Raw genomic sequence first — 25,298 nt, 5'->3', positions numbered from 1 at the left:
AATATGCTGGGCTTCCAGGGAACACAGATGTTGTTCTGCCAAGCTCAATATCTTTGAGGCTTCTTGATGTAGTTAGGTTGACCTCAATCTGCCCTGATTGTTGATGTACAGTTAGATCTATCACCGAAATGAATAGTCCCAGTAGACTCGCTAGTTGAAGCAGAGAGGATAGTTTTGCTGCAACTACCAATGAAGTTGCTCGCTGGATCTTCAAAATCTTGTCCCGAAGGATAAACAATGAGTCCTTTGTGGAGTCTATGGCCGCTCCTAGATGTTCTAGTCTTTGTGATGGCTTTAGTGAACTTTTTTCCTGGATGATGAGGAACCCGTGTTGAGAAAATACCTCTTGGATCTTGTTGATGTCTATTAAGGCCTGCTGAAAGGACTTTGAGTGGACGAGCAGGATGGGCAGGTATGAATGTATATGAATACCTTGTTCTCTGAGCAGCGTGACTGGGGCCAAAAGGACGTTGGAAAATGTTCTCGGAGCTGTGCCTAGTCCGAAGGGTAGAGCTTGGTATTGAGTTGATCTTCTATGGTGAACCTGAGGAACCTTCAGTGAGCTTGACTGACTGAGATGTGAAGTAAGACTCAGTCAGGTCTAATGATGTGAGAAATTCCTTGTGCCAAAGCGATGCTGTAATTTCCATGTGGAATTTTGGTAGCCGGATGAATTTGTTGATCCATTGCAGATTCAGGACCGCTCTCCAGTCCCCGTTGCGCTCGGGGACTGTAAACAAATGAGAATAAATTCCTGAGAGCTTCTCCAAGGGAGGGACTGGTTCTATTGCTTGAATCTGGAGAAGCTTGCACACTGCTTTCAGAATTCTGCAGGCTTTGTCTGGTTGTTTCAATAGAGGCGAGATCAGGATGTGCCGATGGTGAATCTTGTGGAATTCTATCATATAACCTGTGGATATCACCTCCCTGGTCCATTTGTCGACATGTGTGTCCTGCCAAATTGTCTGGAAACATTGAAAGAGCCTCCTGCCGGAATACTTGTGTAGTCATTGTTTGTTGCATTTGGTAGGGAAAGATTTTCCCTGTTTGCTGAAGGGTCTGAAGGCCTGCTTGTTCCGAAAGGAACTCTGGTTGTGCCAGTTAGATTGGGCGCCCTGTCTTCGTGTTCTGGGAAGGACTCTATGAGACCAAAATGTAGCTTTGGGATTGCTCTGCGTGCGTTCAGGCCAAATGGCTCTGGACAGTGCCCTCTTTTTGTCCCTTGTCTTAATGAGTACTTGGTCCAGCTCTCTCCCAAATAAGGCTCCTCCGTAATAGGAGTAGCCAGACACAACATTCTTAGACTGCATGTCCACCTGCCATGGGCGCAACCAGGTGTTGTGACTAGCCACCATGTTGGAGGCCATAGATCTGGCTATTAACATTAATGTGTCAAATACGCCTTGCCTCGTGCCTCCTTTGTGGCTAGCCTGTGACAGATCTTCTGTCTGGGTCCTTAATATTCCCTTCATCCTCTTTGGCCACTAAACCACCTGAGTAAAGTACAGCCACTGGAGCGTCAACGGGGGGGGGTTCTGGAGCAATGAGTGAAACTGTTGGGGCATTAGGTATGTCTTTTTGAAGGCTGGGGGCAAGCTTTTATGCGCAGTGGGGTTCAGCCATTCTCTTTTCATTCTTGCGACAAAATACTCAGGCACTGGGAAAAAAATTCCCCCTTCGTTATCCAATGGAAAATAGTCAGCTTTTCCCTTGGGAAAACCCTTAATGGGCTTTGCTGAAACAGCAACAGAGGAAGATGCAGGTTCCTCAGCATCCTCTGAGTCATGCAAGTCCAGTGCTGCCACGGTCTTCGTAATCAGAAGTTGAACTTGCTCTATTTTTAAAAAAATTTCTGACTGTTCAGAGGAATCAGATGGTGTCTCCTCATTATCAGAAAAACGTTCACCATCCACATTTTCTTCAATGAAGGATTCCTCTTCCCCCTCCTCTCCAGGGAAGGCAAGAGGGTCCCACCTGAGAGTGCCAGAGTCCTTCCTGAAGGGACTGAGGGGAGCTCTCACGGGTTGAATGGGTAAGCGATCTGCATGCCTTTGTTGTTCTCTTGCATCCATAATCTTTTCAAATTCCTTCCTAAGGAAATCAGCGAATGTAGCCGGAGGGGCATATAGCCAGGCTGACTCGTTGCCTATGAGCTGCTGGCTGGCTGCATTGTCCTGGTGCTCCTCTGGGCCACACCCCGCCTCCCCCCCCCCCGGTCACCTGGACTTGCCTTGGCCGGCTCTCATTGAGCCTGTTGGGATCGCTTACCCCCTCCGTATCGGCTGCCAACTGCTCCGAGGCTCTAGGAAGGCTGGAGGAGTCAATGACGGAGCAGCCGCATTCAGCCACGCCCTGGGAAGGTGCTGAGTTCCGCTCCACTTCCAGGCGGCACTTCTTCTGTGATGCTGTGGTGCTGACAGCGAGTCCCGCCGCTTTTTTTCACTTGCTTTCTTGCGGGCTTGAGACTCCACCGATGATCAAGAGTCTCCGGTGTTAGTGCGTGAGGTTTGTTGAGTTGCTGACCTTGTCTATTCAGCGGATGAGCTGGAGAACACCTCACGGGGAGGGGAGAAGGAACTGGCCGCCATTATACAAGCGCTTTAGAAAAAAGGCAGGAAGCGTTGGGCCTACTAGGCCTCTGATCCGCTAAGGCTTTGCCTAGCGACTATCGTCTCCCCCCACACTCTAGGCACTGGATAACACTTAACACGACACAGAAACACAAACACTACAAAAACAATTACAAGTACACCTTTTATGTAGGGAACCTAAAGGAGCCTATACTAAATCATGCACTCTCTGCAGAGGCAGGAAAAATACTGAGGGTAAAATGGATTCCAGGACCCAAGTGACATGAAGAAAGTTTTTAGTTCCTGTCTCCTTGCAACTGGTGGAGAAGACACCCACACAAGATGTCCTCCGCCTCCAGTAGAAAGGAAAACTCAAACACTCCTGCTCAGGTAACGTTTCCATTCAGTTCTGCTGGCTGCTGCTTTAGTTTTGGCCCACCAAGTTGCAGCACAAGCACAGAGAGATACAACTTCTTTAACCTCTGGGATGTATTTCCTGGCATTAGAGCCGTTTACCTGATCATGCCCCCAAGAGTGCTGGAGTCAGCTGCCCAGTGAGGGAAAACCAGCAGGGGTATATAGCAGTACATAAGGACACAGGAAACGGGGGCATCTTCCCAATGCCCAAGGTCATCTTCAGAGACCCTGATTGGGGTGCCCCCCATAACTGAGGTTAAGTGGGTGGCAACCTTGGACAGGACCTTCTTGGTTGTGGTGCCAAAGCTCTGGAATGCCCTCCCCAGGAACTCCCTCACCTGTCCCAATTTGTTGTCATCTTCCACCAGCAGGTGAAAACATTTTTGTTTAAGCTGGCATTCCCTCAATGATCTCTTCTTCTCAGCCAATATTTTAATTGCTGTTTTTATGTTTTGCATGTATTTTAACGCTGTTTTTAATCTTTTAATGACGTGAGTCTGGGGCAAGATGATCTTAATGGTTTTAAAATGTAATTTTACCAGGAATGTTTTACATTGTTACCCTCCCTGAAGCCCTTTGTAAGGGCAGAAAGGTGGGATACACATTTTGTAGATAAATAAGGGTGAAAAGGCGTCTCACAGGAGGGCTAGGTGGAAACAGCCCATTCAAAACAGAGTGGGTAGAAAGCTCTCTTGTGGAAGAGAGCAGGGCAGTGGCATACAGTCTGAAGGCTGGCTAACAAGTCCAGCCAATATTAGGTACACCAAATTTGGTACATGAGGAAAGGGACAGAATGATAGGACAACCTTACCTACCCTTCCAAGGTCACAGGTACTGGCCCAGGAAAAAGCAAAGAGTGGAGGAAGCAACCACTAAATCAGGAAGGCAAGCCAGAAGTTACCTGGTACAGGTGCTGCTATTGCCAATTCAGCCAAGAAGCAAAAGGCCAAACTGTGATTCTGGCAGTACTCTTATTTATAGACTTCCTGAATTCACCAGATGGTGCTGCCTTATACCAAGCAAGGGTCTTGGTCCAGTCAATACTGACTCCAACCAGCCGGAGCTCTACAGCCTCAGGTAAGAGTCTCTATCTCAGCTTAGCTATCGAAGTCCCTTCGTTTGGAATTGACAAGGACTGAAGACGACTTGGGGCATGTAGAACAAATGCCAGGGCTCTCTTTTTCAGCAATATATCCTCCCTCCCACATACCGACTTCCCCTCTTGTGCAACTTTTCAGACATTCATCATCTAGGCACAGTTATCAGCAAAGTTTGCCATTTGGTCGCTGTAACAGACAGGAAGTAACTAAATTATCCTTGATTGATTGTAAAATTCACAGGGGGAAAAATACATTTTTCCCACCTAAATTGTCTCCTTTTCAACAGCACTAATCGAACTGGCTCTGTTACGCCGAACAGCTACCTATCATAATACAGATTAGGCTGGAGCGGGAGAGCCCCGTGTGTAGCAGAAAAATGGCCTCTGCTGGAATACTTACTGAATCCTACCATCTTGTCAGGCACTTTGAATTCTTCAGTTATTACTGCCCTGAAGAGAAGAGAAAGGAAGACTCATTATTGTGGAGATCAATTCCAGCCTTTCCACAGATAGCAATGGTCATGGGAAAAGGCACTTTGGAAGTTTGTTGAGTTCCAAGACGGTGAAGCAGAGAGAGAAAAATCTCACAGCTTATGAAAAAGGAAAGGGCCCGTGAGCCAATCTTGCCCAATCACGTCCCCAGGACTGGACATGTACAATGGACCATGGAGGTTCCATTTTGCAGTCACAGGGACAATAGCCATGGATCAGACAAAACCATTCTAGTTTGTCTAAGCCAGTAGCCTTCCCTTCCTCTTCTGGCAGTGAGGTCTAGAAGATGGCCATGAGAATGGAGGCTTAGGCATTGAGCTCCATTTTAATTAGTCTTAACAGGTTTCTTAGCTTCAACACGCAAAAAGAAAGTATATATTCTAAATAACGAGGGTACGATACGATTGCTGAGTCTGTGAACTCCCAGCGTATCTGTGCAGTTGAAGAAAATAGCAATCTACCCCCCACCCACCCCAAGTACCTCAGGAGTCCCACTGCCTTTTGCTTCCTCTTTAGGTAAGTATTTCACAGAAACAGCTGCTGATGTGGAAGCAACCTGAGCAGCCCCATTGAAACAGGCCAAAAAAGTTCCATCCAGTCCACCATTCTGCTTCTCAGAGGCCAAGGTGGCTCCAAAGAGTCCAAAAGCAGATACGAAGGTAAGTAGTTCACTTACCCCATGCAGTTCACTTACCTGCACCAACAGCAAAAGCCAACCGTGCAATAGATTCTAAGCAACAGGTTTCTGCCACTTCTCCCCCATGACTACAAAATGACACACAGCAAGATGCCTTTTGGGAACTAGAGAAGGTAGGCTATGATAGGGTGGGAAGGGTCTACTGTTCAAAACAAATTGCACGGGCTGTCCAAAGCAGTTCTTTGGACCCAGATCTGTGGGCTGCAACCTATTGACAGAGGTGCCTTCCTCCAGGAGGCAGAGCTTCCCATTAGAGGATGATAAGGGCTCTTTGCACCCGTGGAATGAAACAGGATCCGACACACTCACTTCATTCATTCAGCCTAGTCTGTTTCCACACTGGCCCAGCCAGCCCCTGCCTCTTTCCTAGAAATGCAGGCATGCTTTAGGAGCACAGGCCAAAAACTTCAGGCTGCAAAGAGGAGTCAGGGGGCAGATGAGAACTGAGCCTCTGCAGTTTTGCCACGTCCTCAACCTCTGACTTCCTAACACTCCAGTACAGATGGGCAGATCGATAAACAATTAGAAGTGATCAATAAATAATAAAACATAACCCACTGCTTACCTTTGATGTACCAGGGCCCCTAACTGGTTACCTACTGTGACAGAGAAAAGAGAAAAAAGAAAAATCAAAGCATTAGCACGGATAAACTAACTTGGCCTCTATAGAACAGAAGTGTTCTTACTATTTTCATCCGGGGGGGGGGGGGGGGAAAAAAAAAAAAAAGGAAAAAAGAAGCAGCGGCGGCAGCAGAGGAGTACAAACAGCAATTTAGGTTCAGTGGCTGAAATGAATGCGTTACGTGGGATGAAAACAGGAGGGGATTTCTTGATCAACAACAGCCTAGAAGCAAAGTGTCCAGCTGAATACAGGATAGGAAATTGATCCAGCTCACCCTCATGCTGAGAGGCACGGGAGAGAATCCTGCCCCCCCAATCCCTAGAAAGTCTTGCACCCCCTCTCTTTCCCCGCCCCATCGCCCCATCCTGACCGCCACAAAGCAACCTCCCCAAATTAAACCCGATGTAAAAGATCAAGCAGATTGGTATTCATTAAAAAAAAAAAAGCCAAACACAGAGATTTGGGGAGATTTAGTCTAATCAACAAAGCATTGAGAGAGGGCTTATGACATACTTCTCTGGGTTTCTCTTATCTGTGCTCCATGGAGCCAACTTAAACGAAGACCTGTTAAAGGAATAGGTCTGTTAAAGATCTGTGTGCCACCAAACTGCAGGTGCAATCACATTTCTACTCAACAGGGCCAGGTTAATGGATGATGTAAAAGCCCCCCCCCCCCCAACACACACACACTGTGCCACTTGCAGGGTGTGTGAGTGTTCCTCCCCTCCCTGGAACATAGTAACCTCTTCTATATTAGGAAATTTAAGTAGAAGTAGGGGTGGGGACAAGTCAAAAGGTAAAGGCTACAAAAGACATCTTTCTGAACTGTGCGTGTAGAGGAGTGGGACGAGGAGGCATCTGTTCAAACATGGCTGGTGTGCAAAATCAAAGTACTATGAAAAGGGGGGGGGGAGTCTTTAAAAGCAGTTTCTCCCTCACCGACATGAAGACAAAATGTGAGAAGTCTCAAGTATGACGCTTGAATGGATGAGAAAGGGACAATTGGAGTTGGCTGGCTTGAAATGGCAAAACAACTCAAACATTGCCCCACCCCCTAAAGACAATATTTATGTCAGTATGAGCTTTCGTGGCTCACGGCCCATTTTGCCAGGTAGCCGCCATCTTGCAATTAACTAGGTAATAAATAACATGAACCAATGGAGAGGGTGAGCGTGGAATGTTTTCTTATGCACAGCTAGCTTGGTTCTGCATCTCTTAGACGCTCTTAGTCTTGAATCTAGAGCCCATAAGTGCAGGACCTGGAAGCAGGGAAAGGGATGGGTCTACCTCTGCCCTGCTGGGGATGGCGGAATCATAGAGGACCGGGCAGAAATCCTTCCCATTAAGAAAACGTTTAGAATCTGCAGATTTTTAAGGTCAGACTCCCTGACCTGGATGGCCCAGGCGAGTGCAAACTCATCAGATCCCGGCAGTTCAGTCCGGTGGGACCTGGTTAGCGACTGGATGAGAGACCACCAAGGAAGTCCCGGGTTGTTCTGCTGAGGAAGGTCGTGGCAAACCACCTCTGAGTGCCTCGTCTTGAAAACCCTACAGGGTTGCCATAAGTTGGCTATGACTTGACAGCCCTTTCCACCCCCAAGACAGGACTAGGTTGGACCGAAGAGAAACAGGTTCAAAATTCCCACTCTGCCACCGAAGACTGCTGGGTGACTTTGATTCAGTCACTCTTCCTCAACCTTCCCTACCCTTCCAAGGGGGGGTTGTGAAGATAAAATGAACGATGGGAGACCAAAGTACGCCATCTTGAGCTCCTGGGGAAAAGGGTGGGGTAAAAATAACATCCTTTACTGTTTTTTCATCACACAACTTGCCAGCTTTATGACACTGGATCATTCAGATCTATTATGGTTAACTTCCCTGATGCACGGAAGAAAGAAGAAAGAAAAAAGTGTGGTGTAGTGGTTAAGAGCAAGTGCACTCTGATCGGGAGAAGCCACTTGAGCTGTGGAGGCTTATCTGGGGAACTAGATTAGCCTGTGCACTCCAACACATGCCAGCTGGGTGACCTTGGGCTAATCACAGCTCTTTGGAGCTCTCTCAGCCACACCTACCTCACAGGGTGTTTGCTGGGGGGAGGGAAGAGCAAGGAGATTGTCAGCCCCTTTGAGTCTCCTACAGGAGAGGAAGGGGGTATAAATCCAAACTCTTCTTCTTAAACGACATAAGCAAAAAGTACCATCATTCACAGAACAGACCCACAGGATCCAATATTATGCTCCTGGCCTGATCTGAACACCCAAGAGAAGGGCCAAACCCAAATGAGGAGGAACGGCCTGAAAAAAAGGACCCCACTCTATCTCCCGAAACGTCTGCCATTCAATCTGGCTGGTGGCCCTCGATGCCAAAAACGTCCCTACGCTTTTCAAAAGCTGTGCGAGTCACACAAGTCCACGGCACAAGGTTCCCTCCTGCACATGTAGCACTGCACAAACACAATGGAAATGGCATTGCACACAAAGAACCTCCGCAGAGCTACCTAATGCAACTCACTTTGTCCACGTGAGCTGTAGCTGAACATTACAGAAAAATGGGCCATTCAGATCTAACAACCAGTTGAAGCCCATTTCAATTACATCATATTGCTGAGGGGCAGAGAAGGCAAGTACCGAGGAAAAATGAGCAAGCAGTGATAAGATACATTTTCCAAAGCCATGCTCTTGCCCACCTGCATATTCTTTTTTGACCTGACACGAAGTGGCCACTCCAGGAGTCAACAAAAATGAGGGACACAGTGAATATCAAAAGCAAAAGGGGGGGGGGACGACACACACCAACTCTATAATTAAGGACATGCTGCAGTGAATAAACACAGACGAAGAAGGCTAATCTATTCCTGTCCTACATCTATGGCATCATAGCGGTGCAGGCCCCGAAGTATCAACCAAATTCGACTGTTTTTACTTCTCCCCATCTCAGAGAAGGGGGTGGCTGTGGTGCAACTGAGGCCTGGATCCCTCCTTCACGTGTACTCATTGGGAGGAAAACGAGCCTCTTATTGGCTACTTATCCATACAAGAAGGATAGGCGGGGGCCAGAAGGGGGTACTAGTGGTCATGGCACTGGGTGGATGGCGGGGGGGGGGGGGACCAAAACGGATCCAAGCTTGTAAGGAGGTGAGGATGGTGAAACCAGGTGATGCTCCACATTTCTGGAGTCTGTGAGAGGAAGCTCAGTCATTTTTTACTGCTCAGCAGTTTCAGACGGCTCTGGGGACCCCTCCTGCTGAGGCCATTATGCTTTCTCTACAACAGGGGTAGGGAACCTGCGGCTCAAGAGCCGCATACGGCTCTTCTGCTCTTGCACTGCGGCTCCACGAGCCGAGCCGCTGGCCCCATCCTTGCCCACCTTGCAGGCAGCAGGGCGGGCACACCAACTGCCCGCAGCCGGCTGGGCCACGCCGCGGGCTTCCCCTCTCACCTGCCCCATTGGAGCGGGGCGGGCGCTTTCCCGGCGGCCGGTGAGGCCGAACCGCTGGCCCCATCCTTGCCGGCCCTGCAGGCAGCAGGACGGACGCATCCATGCGCTTCTCAGAATGAGCGGAGTAAAAGGTTTAAAAACCCCAATATATACAGTGTTATCTTTATTTTAAATGTCAAAAATTATTTGTGGCTCCAAGTGTTTTCTTTTCCCATGGAAAATGGGTCCAAATGGCTCTTTGAGTGTTAAAGGTTCCCTACCCCTGCTCTACAACATACAAGTTCTGACTCCCGGACACAAAAGCCCCACCCCTTACTCTGTTGCCCTGCTGATCACAGCTATGACGGTCCATTCTTCAGTCTGCTGTGGTTCTTTTCCCACCCAAAGGTTGGGCCAATCACATCACAGTGAAATTATGGATTCTACTACAGTGACTCAAGCAGAGACACCCCAATATATTGCCTTCCCTGAATTACACTTGGGGACAGTGGAGAGGGGCACTTTGAAGTCTGGCATGTACATAGTTTTCATAATGTGCCGTATCCAAAAGCAGCTCTCCCCACAGTGAACCGGGGGGAGGGGTCACTGATTCCCACCAGCCACTGCAGACTTGCACATTGTGTTTAACATACTCCTAGGGGACAATGTGGATTTGATTGAAATGAAACTGATTTAAATCCTGATTTAAATCACTAGTCAGTATGACTTGATTCAGTCAACTCTGTAAGTTTATTTCACAATATTTTTACTGTAAGGAAGAGGCATGTTATCTCTGCAGACACAAATTCACACTTTTGAGAACTGCAACTCCAAGCATCTGTGAAGATCTTCTAGATGGAAAAGCTGCCCAAAATAATCTTACAGAAACCTCAGGAAGAGGTTGAATGGATAAATGGAATTCATTTACCAAAAACTTTAAATGGTGCATGAATCACAGTTTTCTAGTATACTTGTATTTCTAGGATACTCATTTGCTAGTATATTAATATTTACAACCAGACAAAGGTTCATTTTAAAAATAATAACTTTTCAGATTAGTTTTACAGATATTGTAAAAATAGACAGTTAAGAGATTATTGCAAGATAACCTATCTCCAAATTTATTCAGGCCACCAGGCCTTCTATTTCTTGGTTGCAGTGTGCACATTTTGCATGCCTGTCTACCTTGCCCATAGGAACAGGAACTTCATAAAATATTCCCAAACTAGATTTCTTTTAGAGCCTGCTGCCATTATAGATTTTCTCCTCCAGGGAAAAAATAATATGATAAACCTCAGTCTATAAAGATCCCAAGACTTGCGGAATATTCTTCTAAGAAGGTTTTGCTTTCATTTTTCCTCTTTCCTCACCCTTAGCTCCTTCTGCAGATTGATTCAACTCCAATCTTCTATTTAATATTTGAGAACTTCTTGAATTCTTGAAACTTAACACTTATAAAGGTAAAGGATTGATTCTATGTACATAGAACAATGGGATATCTGCAAAGGATCCCTGCCCCTGCCAACCTGGCTGCTTATTTTCCCTTTGAGGGAGCTGACCAATGGGATTGCAAGAAAGACCTGGGGGGGTAACACTCGGTCTGTCCGCCCTGACTGAACGTGGCATGGTCTCTTCATGATCCTTGGTCTCGACCAGGATTTTATCTAGCTCAGAGCCAAACAGAATCCCACCCTGAAAGTAGTAGCTGGCAACTACCGTCTTGGATAGGGTGTCCGCTTGCCATGGTTTTAACCAGAGCAAACGTCGTGCCATGGACACCGCCACCGTGATGCGGGATGTTGTTAAAAGGGCGTCCAGCGAGGCGTCTGCAAAAAATGACACGGCCATCATCACTCTTTCAACCCCCTCTCTGATACCCTGTTACTGGAGGGGATAAGGCCAACAGGCGTTGTAGCCAGAAAATGGTGGCTCTGGAGACCGTGGCTGCGGGGCAAGAATTCTGGCAGGCATTGCCATTCCCTCATGCATACTGTGGTCTGCCTTCCTGTCTATGGGATCCTTGAGGTTTCCTTCTCCATCCCAGTAAACCTGCCCCCCCGGCCCCAGGTGCGGGTTGAACTTAAAGGGAGAGGCTTCCTGCCATTTCAGGTATCAGGACTGAACCTGGGATCTTCTGCATGCAGAGCAGAGGCTCTTTCACTGAGCCACAGCCTCCATCTACTAGGGGGGTATTGATCAGGCTGTGTAGATGGTCAGGGACCAAATACAATTTCTTAAAAAATGGATGGGAACTGCGCTCTCTCGTCCTCAACTGGGAAAAAATGGAGCTGAGACCTTTGGGACAGCCCCTGATGGGCTTGGAAGGTTTTGCAGAATTGGGATCCTCAGCTTCTGCTTGAGTTATGTAGCTCTAGTGTGGTCCCCCAGCTGAGATCAACTAGCTGGTGGGGGGAGGAAAGGCTCAATTCTGAAGGAGCCACGCCCGCCCTGCTGGAAACTGCCAAAAGCACCGCTTCTTGCCTGTTCACAGTGTGGTGTCGGCGTCCCGTCCGGGGATCTGTGGCCGCTGCACAGGTTGTGCAGGAAGAGCCGATTGCGCTGAGGAAGCTGTGGCGCCTGGACAGCTGACTGCATCCTGGGTCCGTTTTCTGGCCTCGCGGTCTCGGCCGCGCCTCTCCGCTTGTTGTTCCCGGAGACCCACACAGGCGGTCGGCTGAACTAGTGCGCCGCCCTCTGCGGCCACCCGGAGAGTGGGAGGAGGCCCTGAAGCATTTGCCTGGGTCGGCAGCGGCCGCACGCACTTCCCTCTCAGCCCATCGGCTGCGCGGGGGAGAGCGGAGAATCCTGGAGGAGGCCCAATTCCTGCTGCAGATCTACAGAAGGCCTCCCTCTCTGGAGAAAAAGTGGTGCTGTCGCCATTATCGCTGAGGTGATTTTTTGGCGGGCCCGTAGGAGGAGGGGAGGGGAGGGTTGTGGGAATTGGAACACCACAGGAAAAACCACACAACACTCCACAACAACAAAAAAGACCAACTCACAACACCACAAGTTAGGGAAAGAAACATTAGGATTGCTTAGCATGGAGCCTGTCGAAGTTGCTGCACTACCTACGAGGCAGGAAAAGATACTGGAGTAAATGGGCGGCAACAGACCGACAGGAAGTGACCAAATATCTTTTCCTGCCTCCCTATCGGATGGAGAAAGAAAACCCACAAGATGGCTGAAACCATCCAAGAGAAACCTCTCGTATGCCTGATATGTTTACCAGGGTTAAGGCATCTACAGAAACTGTTAGCCATGATTATAAGCTTTGGGTCTGCCTGAAACTGTTGCAATGGAATCTCTCCAAGACATTTTAGATCAGACTAACCAAGACAAACACACAAACACAATTGCATGGTGTCAATTCAGCCTTTCCCAAAGGATGTACAACCTCTTAGGAGGACGAGGAAGTCGGCCCTGGATGCCCTGTAGCACCCCAATACACACTTGGAAGTACGGAACAGGTAAAAGTAGACGGAAGGCGGAGCAGCACAAACTGTTCGATATGGTGACTTTGTCTGTGTTCAGCTATTAGGAGAAAAGACTCTGGAGTTGGAAGACAAGATAAATCATAGTAAGTTCCAACCTCAGACTGGTACTTTAGAAAACAGCTCCAGGTATTAAGCAAGTAGAACAGATGAAGCTGTTTAGCTAAGACAGGACATTCTGAATAAACATCGAGAGGTCTGGGGTTAGTAAGTCATGGTAACTACTGTTGATAAATTCACATTGATGAGTCCTGCTAAATTCACTGGGTTGACTTTTAGGTAAGTGTGCCTGAGAATCCCATTCCAAAATCACCCTTCCCCTCTCTGGCACAACACAAACTCAAACTGAAGCGCGACAAGTCATCCAAACATAAAGTAGACACGTTTCCACTGCCGTCTACAATCTGAAACCCCATTCGCCATCCAGCTCTGAAACTGGAGCGCCTAACAGAGGTGAACCTGAGGGCAAGAACACGAAGGCAGCAAGAACACTCTCAGCTGCTTATAGCCCAGGCAGGAAAACTTCCCATCAGTCAGAAATAGCAGAGGAGGGGTGGCTGAACTCACAGGCCACGCTCACATTACCTCCCCCCCACAACATCTATTGAACACAATTTATGTGTAATGGCAGTCATTTTACTGCAAAATAAGGGAAAGTACTGCATAAATTCATCCCCATTTCCCGTTAACAGCCTCTGCCACTCAAAAAAAAGAGAAAAAGAAAAGAAAAGAAAAAAAGAACGCTACCCCATCCCTCGGCCAGCTTCTCCTTAACTGAGCTTGGCCCTAACAAAGGAAGAAAAAACCCCCCCGGCAGATGTACTTTTGTCCACAGCAACAGCACCATTTTCATGCATTGAACGGTCCATTGGTTACTTACCGTGAAGGGTCCTTCTACTGGACGTTGGAAGGACGTCTTGAATGGGTGTTTCCCAACCCGTTCTCAGGGAGGCAGGATGTAGTTTTTCATCACTTCCTGTGAACTGCTTGGTCACCCAATTCCCCAGTAGATGACTGACGAGAGCAGTGAGAGCCACTAAGACACAATATATATATATAACAGGAAGCGACTAAACACGAAGAAACTTGTAAAACGTCAACATGACAACAATGAAAGACAGGCTCTGCGCTAACTTTTTTGAAGAATATGTACAATTGAGGAACCCATCATCGGGGGATAATGCTGATCCAGGGAGGGCCAAGACGTCCTTCCAACGTCCAGTAGAAGGACCCTTCACGGTGAGTAACCAATGGACCGTTCTACTGGATGTGGAAGGACGTCTTGAATGGGAACTCCCAGAGCAGTCCCAAACGGGTGGGTCAGATCACTCCCCGATGATGTGTTCCAGCACTCGCCTACCAAAGGTGGCTTCCGATGCTGCTAAGGAGTGAAGCTTGTAGTGCCTGACAAAGGTTGATACTGAAGACCAGGTGGCAGCCCTACAGATGTCGATAAGGGGAACCTGTTTTCTGAAGGCGGCATTGGCGCGTGGAGTGAGCAGTGATCCCATGTGGGAGAGGATGGTTCGATGCCTTATATGCTTCAATGATGCAAGCTCTGATGGTACTGCTGATGGCTGCCTTGGTCATGCGTCCCCCCAGGTTGGGGGGGGGGGAAACATTGATGAAGAGGCTGTGTGACACGCGAATGGACTTTGTCCTAACTATGAAGGCTTTTAGAGCTCTACGGACGTCCAAGTTGTGCCACATTTTTTCAGTTGGGTGCGACGGAGTTGCACAAAAAGATGGTATGACTATTTGCTGAGACAGGTGAAACTTGGAGTTGACTTTGGGCACGAAGGTGGGGTCAGGTCTGAGGACCACCCGGTCTTTGTGAAAAATGCAGAATTCTGACTCTATTGAGAGAGCGTGAATTTCTGAGACTCTTCTGGCTGATGTGATTGCTAGAAGAAAAAGAGCTTTCATTCGCACCCACTTAAGATAGATTGTTTGTATGGGCTCAAAAGGAGTTTTAGTAAGAGCCGAAAGGACTAGGTGCAATCGCCAAGTCGGAAATCTGTGAACCGTCGGTGGCTGAATTTGTTTAACACCTGTAAGGAATCTGATGACATTGGGATGTCTGGAGATGGGTAGTCTTGGAAGGTTGGCAGGACCGTGTTGAGGGCCGCAATCTGGCGCCTCAAAGTTGCGCTTCGTAGACCCTGGCTAAATCCATCCTGTAGGAACGACAAGATTTGCGGTAGGGTTGACGCAAGGGGGTCGATTGACTTCCTTCTGCACCATCTCACAAAGGCCTTCCATGATGAATTGTAGATGTTCCTGGTGGAAGTTCTTCTGGATGCTAGGATGGTGCTGGAAACTTGTTCAGAGTAACCCTTACTCCTTAGGAGGTTCCTTTCAAGCGCCATGCGGTCAGCTTGTACCATTGTGGTTTGGGGTGGGCGATTGGACCCTGCGTCAGCATGTCCGGCGGTGTGGGAAGTAGAAGGCCCGGGGAGGACGCCATCTCCAGGATTGATGATAGCCAGGGGCGGCGGGGCCAATTTGGAGCGTCGGCCTGTTCTGCTGCTATTTTTCTCAAGACTTTGGGAATGGTCGGAAGGGGGGGGGAAGGCATATAGCAGGGTCTTCGGCCATGGTGTCAGTAGCGCGTCCACTCCTGACGCTCTGGGGTGGAAGAATCGTGACATGAACTGAGGGATTTGATGGTTTTCTGCAGATGCAAAAAGGTCCATTGTGGGGTATCCCAGCTCTCTCGCAATCCACTGGAAGATGGCCGGTTTCAGCTTCCATTCTGCTTCTGCGATGGATTTTCTGCTTAGCCAGTCGGCGGTGACATTCAACTGGCCTCTGATGTGTTCCGCTGAAAGGGATAGAAGGTGAATCTCGGCCCAAGAGAGGATTCGGGATGCTTCCCGGTGCATCTGGGTCGACCTGGATCCTCCTTGATTGTTGAGATATGCCTTGGCCGTGGTGTTGTCCGTACGAACCAGGACATGTTTCCCTTGAAGAGACGTCTGGAAGTGAAGGAGCGCATTGAAAATGGACCTTGTCTCCAGGATGTTGATGGGCAGGAGGGACTCTTCCTCCGTCCAGAGGCCTTGGACTACCTGGGCTCCCAGGGTCGCTCCCCATCCTCTGAGGCTGGCATCGATGATTAGTTGGCTCCTGTCTGTTTGGAGATAAACTTTGCCTTTTGAGAGGTTGAGTTCTTTGGTCCACCATTTGAGCTCCTTCTTTAGCCGAGGGGGTAATCTCACAGTCCGATCTTGCTTCATTATGATCTGGTGTTGGAATGGACGCAGAAAAATTTGCAGAGGTCTTGCGTGAAATCTGGCCCATTGGAGCATGTCGAAAACGGACACCATCAATCCCATCAGGCTCGCCAAAAGGAGGTGGGAGGCTGTTCCCCTGGAGATGATGAGGGTCACTGTCTGTTGGAAGCGGCGCACCTTGGTCGTTGGGATGAAGAGGGAATTTAGTGTTGTGTCTATGAGGGCTCCTAAGTGTTCCATGGTTTGAGATGGAAGGATCGTACTTTTTTCCAGGTTGACTATGAATCCATGACTCTGCAGGACCTGTTGAGCGGTCTGGACATCCTGGGTCGCTTGCTGGGCCGATCCCGAGCGGATCAGGATGTCGTCGAGATATGGATATGCATGGACCTTCTGTTGTCGTAGAGCTGTGATGGGGCATAGAAGGATCTTTGAGAAAACTCGGGGCGCTGTGGCTAGTCCGAATGGGAGCGCCCGGAACTGGAACTGTTGGTGGCCTACCGCGAAGCGTAGGAATTTCTTGTGTGTGTGGTGGATCGGGATGTGTAGATATGCTTCGGTTAGATCCAAGGAGGTCAGAAAATCTCTGGGTCTGAGGTTTTCTACTATGGATCGAAGAGTTTCCATTCTGAACCGATGTAGTTGCAGGTGTTGATTGACAAACTTTAGGTTCAGAATTGCCCGCCAGTCCCCGTTGCGTTTGGGCACGGTGAAAAAGTGAGAGAAAACACCCGAGGATCTCTGCAATTTGGGCACTGGCTCTATCGCTCTGATGCTCAGCAGATGTTGGATAGCGCATCTCGTTCTCTGTGCTTTGACTATGTTGGCGTTGACTGGGAAGGCCCGGAAACGATGGGGGGGAAGGCGTGCGAATTCGATTGAGTACCCTGACTGTATGACCTCCTGGGACCACCGATCTACATGGTCTCCTCTCCATTGTTGTTTGAAGAACTGAAGGCGACCTCCTACTGGAACGTGCAGGTAGTCATTGTTTGGTTGGATTATCGTTGCGGAAGGTCTTGCCCGATTTGGTGTTGTTGTTGTTGCGAAAGGAACTGTTGAAGTTTCCCGTGCGTTTGTGAAAACCTTGCTTGGCTTGCCAACGGTTACCGTCTCGGGTGAACCTAGGAAGTGTTTTATGAGACCTGAAACTGGTGTGGGTTTTGGAACTTTGATTTGGATGGTCTGGTCTGATGGACTTGGGCATGGCCTTTTTGTTGTCTTTTGTCTGGATGAGTACTTGTTCTAGCTCTTGTCCGAAAAGCGTATTACCCTGAAAGGAATAGCCTGCCACCAGATGTTTGGACAGCATGTCGGCCGGCCAGGCTCTGAGCCATGCGTGTCTTCTGGCCACTACGTTATTGGCCATAATTTTGGCCGTGAGGAGGAGCCCTTCATGGTTAGAGTCAGCTAGGTAAGAAAAAGTCTGTAGGATTCTATCCACCCCTTCTCTAATGGCTTTGGATTCTGGTGGTAGCATCTCCAGGATTCTGCGCAGCCAAACGATAGATGCCCTGGCCATGGTGGCCGAGGAGAGAAGAAGTTTAGTTAAGGCTGCCAGGCTGTCGTGGGCTTTTCTAAGAATGGCCTCGGTACGTTTGTCTAGTTGGTCTTTTATGGTCCCTACCCTGTCCTTGGAGACTAGGCCCCCTGACTGCAAGGCGTCGACCGGGGGGAACTTGAGCATGTTGTTGACATACTCTGGAACTGGATATAATTTTTTAAATGATGAGGATAGGTTTTTGGCTGAGGTGGGTGAAGTCCACTCTCTGAGAATGCCCCGGTAGAAGAATTCCGGAACTGGTAAGAAATCCGGGGCGCGGTCCTGTTGTGGGAAAATCTCCTTCCTCCCTTTAGGGACACCCTTAAGGGGTTTGCCCTCATTAGGTGTGGGTAAAGGGTCTACCGCGTCAGAGGAGTCCCTGAGATCCAATGCTGCGATGGCTTTGGATATGAGGTTGGAGATGTTCTCCACGTTAAAGAATTTGGAGGGTTGCTCTGGAGCATCCGACTCTGCCTCATCTGGTTCGGAGAAATGCTCAGACTCATCCTCGGACCCCTCTTCGCTAGCTTGTTCCTCATCAGTCTCCCCTGGAAATGTGATAGGTTTCCTATGTTTAGACCTGCCCCTCCTATTGGGTTCTATGGGGGAGGTGGAGCGATTAGAGGGGGATGGGGAACGTCTTCTCCTCCTTGACCCATGTTCCTTTCTATGGTAGGTCTGGATTTCCTCCCTCATGGCCTGTCTAAACAGGTTAACTAGTTGATTTGGGGAGGCATCTTGCCAAGAACTGGGGTTATGGGCAGAATAGGACTCCAAGCCCCTCTCCCTTCCCCCATTACCGCGGGCGCGATCTTGCCTGGTGGAGAATACATCGCTCTCCTCCCCTTCTTCATCCGTGGAATCAACTGTGCGCGCCAAGCTGCGTGTCTCCGCGGCGGTGCCCTCCGTTGCCGAAGGCAGTGGGATAGCTGAGGCATCCGCTCGCGAAGAGGAGGCTCCCGGGTCCTCGGCAAGCTCAACGGCCCCCTGGGGGGAAGGAGAATGCCGGTGCTGAGCAGAAGAGACCCGCGTGGGAGAACCGCCCTCCGCAGAGGCGCGGGGCTCACCACCGTCCGCGTCCGTCTGACGCTCGGCCGGCCGTTTCTTCTTGCCGCGCGGCTCCTCCGTTCGCGGCTTCTTGTGCTGCGGCTGAGAGGTTTCTCCCCCGGGGGGGGGGGGTGGTGGTTGTTTTCCTTTTCCTTCTTTTTTGTTGCGGGAGGAAGCCCTGGTGTTTTCTGCCGACGATTTAGTAAAGATCTCCCTCGGTGGGGAGAAGCGGTCGGCCATCTTGGGCTCCCTTTTTTTTGGCGGGAAGAGGCCTGGGTAGACCAGGACTCTTCCGCGGAGAAAAGTGAAGAAAACAGAGGAAAAGGGAAAAGATAGGAGACAGAAGGGTTCAGGCAGATGAGACACGACAAGGACAGACACTACAGAGATCTAGACAGAAATTTTTGCAGAGCCTCAAAAAGTTGCTGCTCTCCCTGTTAGGCAGGGAATTAAACTGGGGAATTGGGTGACCAAGCAGTTCACAGGAAGTGATGAAAAACTACATCCTGCCTCCCTGAGAACGGGTTGGGAAACACCCATTCAAGACGTCCTTCCACATCCAGTAGAACATTACTCGTCCAATGCATTTATGATGGAAAATCCAACACGGAAAAGTTCTCCTACCAGACCTTCTCTGAAGTTAATGGCAGTGAGCAGGACATTTCCCACATTTAAAGTGGGCAATGACTGCTGGTGGGGCCAGCCACTGCCCTCATCGTGTGCCAACGCTACCTCTGGATGTCCCTCACTTTGGCATTAAATGAGGAAACACTCACACAACAAGCCAGAATTCACGCAAGATGTGCAGACACCTCATTCTGCTGGGAAAACTAAGAGACAAAGGACAATGGATGTCCTCCCCCTGGAATTTTGACTGTTTCTTCTCTCCTCAGATTCAGAGCGGATAATTTCATTCAGCACAGAGTATTGCAGCAAGGACACATCTACTTAGCTGGACAGTCAAAGATAATGAGACTGAGCAGAACTTATTGGCCATCCAAACAAGGCCAACTGGTGTGGCGGTACAGTATGACACCAAGGCGCTCCTTGGGCCTGCCAGAGAATAAAACGCCCTCCAGAACCTCTTGGAGGAAAGGAGAGATGGATCACATTGAGTGTGACAGAACAATTTGGCATCGTGGTGCATGAAGGCAGCGCCATCATCATTCTACAGGCCCTGTAATGAGAGGGTGGCGATGGGGGCTGGAGTGTGACTTGCAGCAGGCTGAGAGTGTGACTGTAGGCCTGGGAAGGCCAGTGACAGAAAAAGCACCAAGTCAAGGTCTGGCCCTTCCGGCCAGCCCCTGCCATGTCTCCAGGACTATGCTCCCTCCCGGCTGTTCATTGCTTGCTCGCCATTTCCCGCTTTGTGTCGCAGTGAATGTTTTGCTTTGCGAGGGCGACAGTACCGAGGTCAGCGGTCCTGACCGCCTGGCAAGGCTTCCAGGAATGCAGGGGCCACTCAGCACGGATGGGAGCGGGAAGGTAGATAAACCTAGAGTCCTTCGGGGATAGGGCAGGGGATATAAAACTAAACAATAAATAAATAAATAAACCTTATATGCGGGGCTTTTGCACACCAAGATTCAGGCTTGAATCCATTTCTTACGGTCATTCAATGAAAGATTTCCTGCTCAGCAAAATCTCCTTATTGGGCGGACCAGGGAGACACGACGCACAAACACATTACCTTCTGTGACTTAAGAGGGCTTCCGAGGTCAGAGAATACCAAGTCCTTACCAGACTAGGTCACTGTCTCAGGTTCTGACACTCCTGGTCCAAGATGCACCCTCGACTGCACCCTTGGCTCACTGCCATCCGCACTTGCAATATTCAGAGAATAAGCTCATGCAGCTAATGTGCAATGTCTACCTCTCCCAGGCAATGTCGTCATCCCCTCTAGATTCCCCAGAACACCTCTGGAAAACGCCATCTCTGCACCGATGGGGGGCAGGTTTGTGTGGCCTGACTGTCTTGGCTAGGACTGTACTCCATCTAGCTGCCAGCAAACATGACAGCACTCATGTGATCATGCATAGGAAGCAGTCTTGAAAGTAGGCACTTGCGGGCACCTACAGCAAGTCAAAATTTACCTCCAGGTGGTACCCAGGGGAAGCATCACCAATATGGCTTTTCCCCCCTTGCCCCTTTCAGGTTAAGAACATGTGCATGAGCAGGCAGGCTACTTCAGTGGTCCCCAACCTTTTAAAGTCTGCAGAAACCTTTGGAATGCCAACACAGGGTGGTGGGTGGAATATCAGTCCAGCTGCCCCAGGAAGCAGAGTCCACCTCCAAATGCCAGAGTGGGATTATGCAAAATCCAATGATAGCTCTTCAGCATCACAGGAAAAACCTCTGATTATCCCATCTCCAGTGGCCAATCTGATGCCCCAACAGCCTTGCCCACTCTCTGAAAACACTGAGCAGGCACCAGGACGCGATGGGAGACCTCTGAGCAACCAGCATTTGAATGCCCACAGCTTGCATACTTGCTGGCAAATATGAGATTAGAAGGGGGGTGGAGTAGAAATTAGAGTAAGAATAGTTCAGATTTGCCAGAAGATTAATGATGGAGACTTAGAGAGGAACATCTGGCGCTTCTTACACAGAGTCAGACCACGGGTGCTTCTAAACTCAATAATGTCTCTTCTGACTGGCAGATGCTCTTCACAACCTCAGGCAGAAAAAGATCTTTTCTGGCACAGTCAGTTGGAAATGATGGGGACGGGATCAGAGATCTTCTGCATAGAAAGCATCCTGGCCTGCCGCCTGCCTTCCTGCCGCACCGCCTCACCAAACCCTGACAGAAGCTCCTTGAGAATATCATCATGGAAGTGCAAGAGAGCATCTTTTGAAATTACTACTGAGTTTTGGCTGATTGTTTTGAGGAAAGGAAGGCACATTTTGTGGCAGATAATTGAAACTGGGGCAGGGGAGAGAATCAACCCCACATTTCAAGCTCCATTTCCTGCCCATTGTTCAGGTCACCTCCGCAAATTCCAATTGCTGCAAGATACAGATTAAGGCTACCTGAAGGGAGAACAGAATGGTGGGTCGCTTTCTCAATATCACACCCCCCCCCCCCCCCCGGGAAAGAAAGCTCCAAGAACTTGTTACCTGCTACCACACCTCAGATCCACACTCCTCTATCAATCAGCTGTCTATTTACAGAGATGGATAGGCACAGAATTATCCTTGATGTTGAAGTAGGTTGTCATTCCAGATTGAGCATATGCAACAGTGTCAGAGACAAAGGGAAAACAGCTTGAAGGATTTGTCAAGACAATGCTCTCCAGGTCCACCCCCCTCCCCATCCGCAAATCCTAGCCAATCTGTACCCCTCCCCTCTGCCCCAGTCACAAAGAGAGTGAAATACAACTCTCTGCAGAGATGAGATTGTCTAGTCCAGGTTACAGCTGAGGGTTTAAGTTAGGGAGGAGCAACTTCAGACTTCAAGACATAAAACTGGCCCAAAATCTTTCTCTGTCCTGAGGGCTTCTCTCCCCAACACCCTGCCATTATCTTTCTCAGGCACTTTCTCCTGCTGCCAACAGACTTTAAATAAAAACTCAGCCCAGGCTGAGGAAAAGCACAGACTTATTATCTGCCAGCGTTCTCCCACTATTAGACCTCATCCGATCAAGCAAAGATCCCAGGGAAGGCCAGCCACCAGATGCACCAGAGCCACCACCATCCTAATAAATATGTTACATAACTACATTCTACCAGAGCCTCTGCTGGAGCTCAAGCCGGACAAATATAGAATTAAAGGAGTCCTTTGCCTGGGACTTCATGCAGCTGGAACAAAGACTGCTGCCCTTTCAGCCTTTGAGAAATACAAAATATGGACCCATTAAAAAATGCTGAGAAGATCTAAGAATGTATTTCTAGTTTGCCTGACAGTCACATGCATCTATGTCAGCCCAATCTATGAGGACAAGTGCAAAGGCATTAACACATATACAATCCTGGACAAGGAGAGAGAAAAAAGAATCATAGAGTTGGAAGAGACCAAGAGAGCCATCAAGTCCAACTTCCTGCCATGCAGGAAGACACAATCAAAGCACTCCTGACACATGACCATCCAGTCTCTGTTTAAAAACCTCCGAAGAAAGAGACTCCACCACTCTCCGAGGCAGTGAATTCCACAGTTGAACAGCCCTGACAATCCAATAGTTCTTCCTAATGTTAGGGTGGAATCTCTTTTCCTGCACCTTGAATCCATTATTCCATGTCCTAGTCTCTAAGGCAGCAGAAAACAAGCTTGCTCCCTCTTCAACATGACATCTCTTCAAATATTTTAACATAGCTATCATGTCCCCATGCCCTTCAAAACCTTCGCTTCTCCAGACTAAACATCCCTAGCTCCCTATGCCTCTCTTTGTAGGGCATGGATTCCAGACCTTTCACCATTTTGGTTGCCTCCTCTGGACACATTCCAGTTTGTCAATATCCTTCTTAAATTGCAGTGCCCAGAACTGAACACAGTACTCTAGGTGAGGTCTGACCAATACAAAGTAGAGTGGTACAATTACTTCCCTTGATCTAGACACTATATTCTTAATGATGAATCCCAGCATTGCATTGATTTTCTTGGCTGCTATATCACACTGCTGACTCACGTTCAGTTTGTGGTCTACTAGGACTCCCAGATCCCTTTCACATGTGATGTTGTCAAGCCAGGTGTCACCCATCCTATATCTGTGCATTTAATTTTTTCTGCTTAAGTGTAGGATCTTACCATTTATCTCTGTTGAAAATCATTTTGTTAGTTTTGTTAGTTGTGGCCCAGTTCTCTAATCTGTCCGGATCATTTTGAATCCTGCCCCCTGTCCTCTGGGATATTAACTACCCCTCCTAATTTGGTATCATCTGCAAATTTGATTAACATGCCCTCCATTTCATTATCCCAGTCATTGATAAAAACATTGAATAGCACTGGGCCCAGGACAGAACCCTGTGGCACTCCACTACTCACTTTTCTCAAGGATGAAAATGAGCCATTGATGAGCACTCTTTGTGTTCAGCCAGTCAACCTGTTACAAATCCATCTAATCACAAATCCATCTAACAGTTGTATTGTCTAATCCACATCTTTCCAGCTTAACTGCAAGAATATCATGGGCACCTTGTCAAAGGCCTTACTAAAATCAAGGTATCCTACGTCCACAGCATTCCCTTCATCTACCAAGTTTGTCACTCTTATAAAAAAAAAGAGATAAGATTAGTCTGGCAAGACTTGTTTTTCAGAAACCCATGTTGATTTTCAGTGATCACATTATTCCCTTCCAAGTGCTTACAGACTGTCTGCTTAATGATCTGCTCTAGAATCTTTCCTGGTATTTATGTCAGGTTGACAGGGTGGTAATTTTGGGGGATCTCTTTCTTCCCCTTTTTGAAGATGGGGACAACATTAGATCTCCTCCAGTCTCCTGGGAGTTCTCCTGTTCTATAGTTCTCAAAGATTATAGCAAGTGGTTCTGAGATTATACTTCTGCCAGTTGTTTTAATACCCTGGGATGTAGTTTATCAGGCCTTAGAGATTTGAATTCATTTAAAATATTAAGGTATTCATGTACCAGCTCTTTATTTATTCTGTGCTGAATTTCCCCTACTATATCTTCTGATCCACGCCCCCCCCCCCCCACGCCCCGCACAGTTGAGCACTGCTTTTCTTTTGGGATAAAAATGAGGCAAAGCAGATGTTGAGTAGTTCTGCCTTTTCTCTGTCCTCTGTTATAATTTCACCATCTTCTCCACACAGTGACCCTATCATATCCTTTTTTCTTCCTTTTGCTATGGACATAACCAAAAAAGCCTGTTTTATTGATTTTAACATCTCTCGCAAATCTGAGCTCATTGTGAGCTTTAGCTTTTCTAACTTTCTCCCTACATGTCTTGACTATTTGTTTGAATCCCTTGTTAGTAATTTCCCCCCTTTTTCATTTCTTGTACATATCCCTTTTATTTCGAAGCTCACTTGAGTTCTTTAGACATCCATCCTTGCTTCTTTAGACACCTTCCATTTTCTCTCCTCACTAAAACTTTCTGAAATTGTGCCTTCAAGAGCTCACTTTTAAGAAACTCCCATCCATCTTGTACTGCCTTCTCTTTTAGTATTCTTAACCCTGGGATCACACCCAGTAGTTTCCTAAGTTAGTCGTATTTTTTTGTTATGCCAATAAAAGCTATGCTATTCAAATCAGTTTTTTAAAAGTCTAGAATGTGCATATGATTGGCTTCTCCTTTTCACTGTATAACAAAGGCCAGGAAAACATGATCACTCCCACCTAAGGATCCTACCACTTTCACCCCATTAAACAAGTCATAATTGTTGGTTAGGAGCAGATCTAAAACTGCCGATCACCTTGTTGCCTCTTCCACCTTCTGGACCATGAAATTGTTTGCAAGGCCAGTGTGGAATTCGTTGGACCTTATAATCCTGGCAAGTTTGACCCCCAAGAAATATCAGGGTAACTGAAATCTCTCATTACTACTACTTCTCCTCTTTCTGAAAGTTCGGTCATTTGCTCCAGGAAGGCATCATTCAACTCTTCAGTCTAGCTTGAAGGTAGATCGTGATGCTAGCCTATGATGACCCCCACAATGAGATCAATGTTGTTTTTCTCCCCCTAAATTTTTACCCAGATGCTCTCAACCTGGCTTC

General features: G+C 48.2%; 1 protein-coding gene across 4 annotated transcripts in view; it reads right to left on the bottom strand.

Annotated features, from left to right (window-relative positions):
• FUBP3 (far upstream element binding protein 3) overlaps positions 1 to 25,298 on the bottom strand; it is a 107,269-nt gene that overhangs the window by 50,544 nt on the left and 31,427 nt on the right. For 2 of the 4 annotated variants that reach the window (XM_048512533.1, XM_048512535.1), the window contains exons 3-5: positions 6,411 to 6,461; positions 5,841 to 5,874; positions 4,487 to 4,536 (exon numbers count right to left, since the gene is read on the bottom strand). In XM_048512533.1, the coding sequence (XP_048368490.1) occupies positions 4,487 to 4,536; positions 5,841 to 5,874; positions 6,411 to 6,461 (135 nt within the window). The remainder of the gene's footprint in view (positions 1 to 4,486; positions 4,537 to 5,840; positions 5,875 to 6,410; positions 6,462 to 25,298) is intronic. The other 2 variants (XM_048512534.1, XM_048512536.1) reach the window with 1 other exon arrangement.

The sequence above is a fragment of the Sphaerodactylus townsendi genome, linkage group LG12 (assembly GCF_021028975.2).
Source record: "Sphaerodactylus townsendi isolate TG3544 linkage group LG12, MPM_Stown_v2.3, whole genome shotgun sequence".
Lineage (NCBI taxonomy): Eukaryota > Metazoa > Chordata > Lepidosauria > Squamata > Sphaerodactylidae > Sphaerodactylus > Sphaerodactylus townsendi.
Note: the sequence above shows the minus strand (reverse complement) of the source record. Positions and strands in the feature narration are given on the sequence as shown.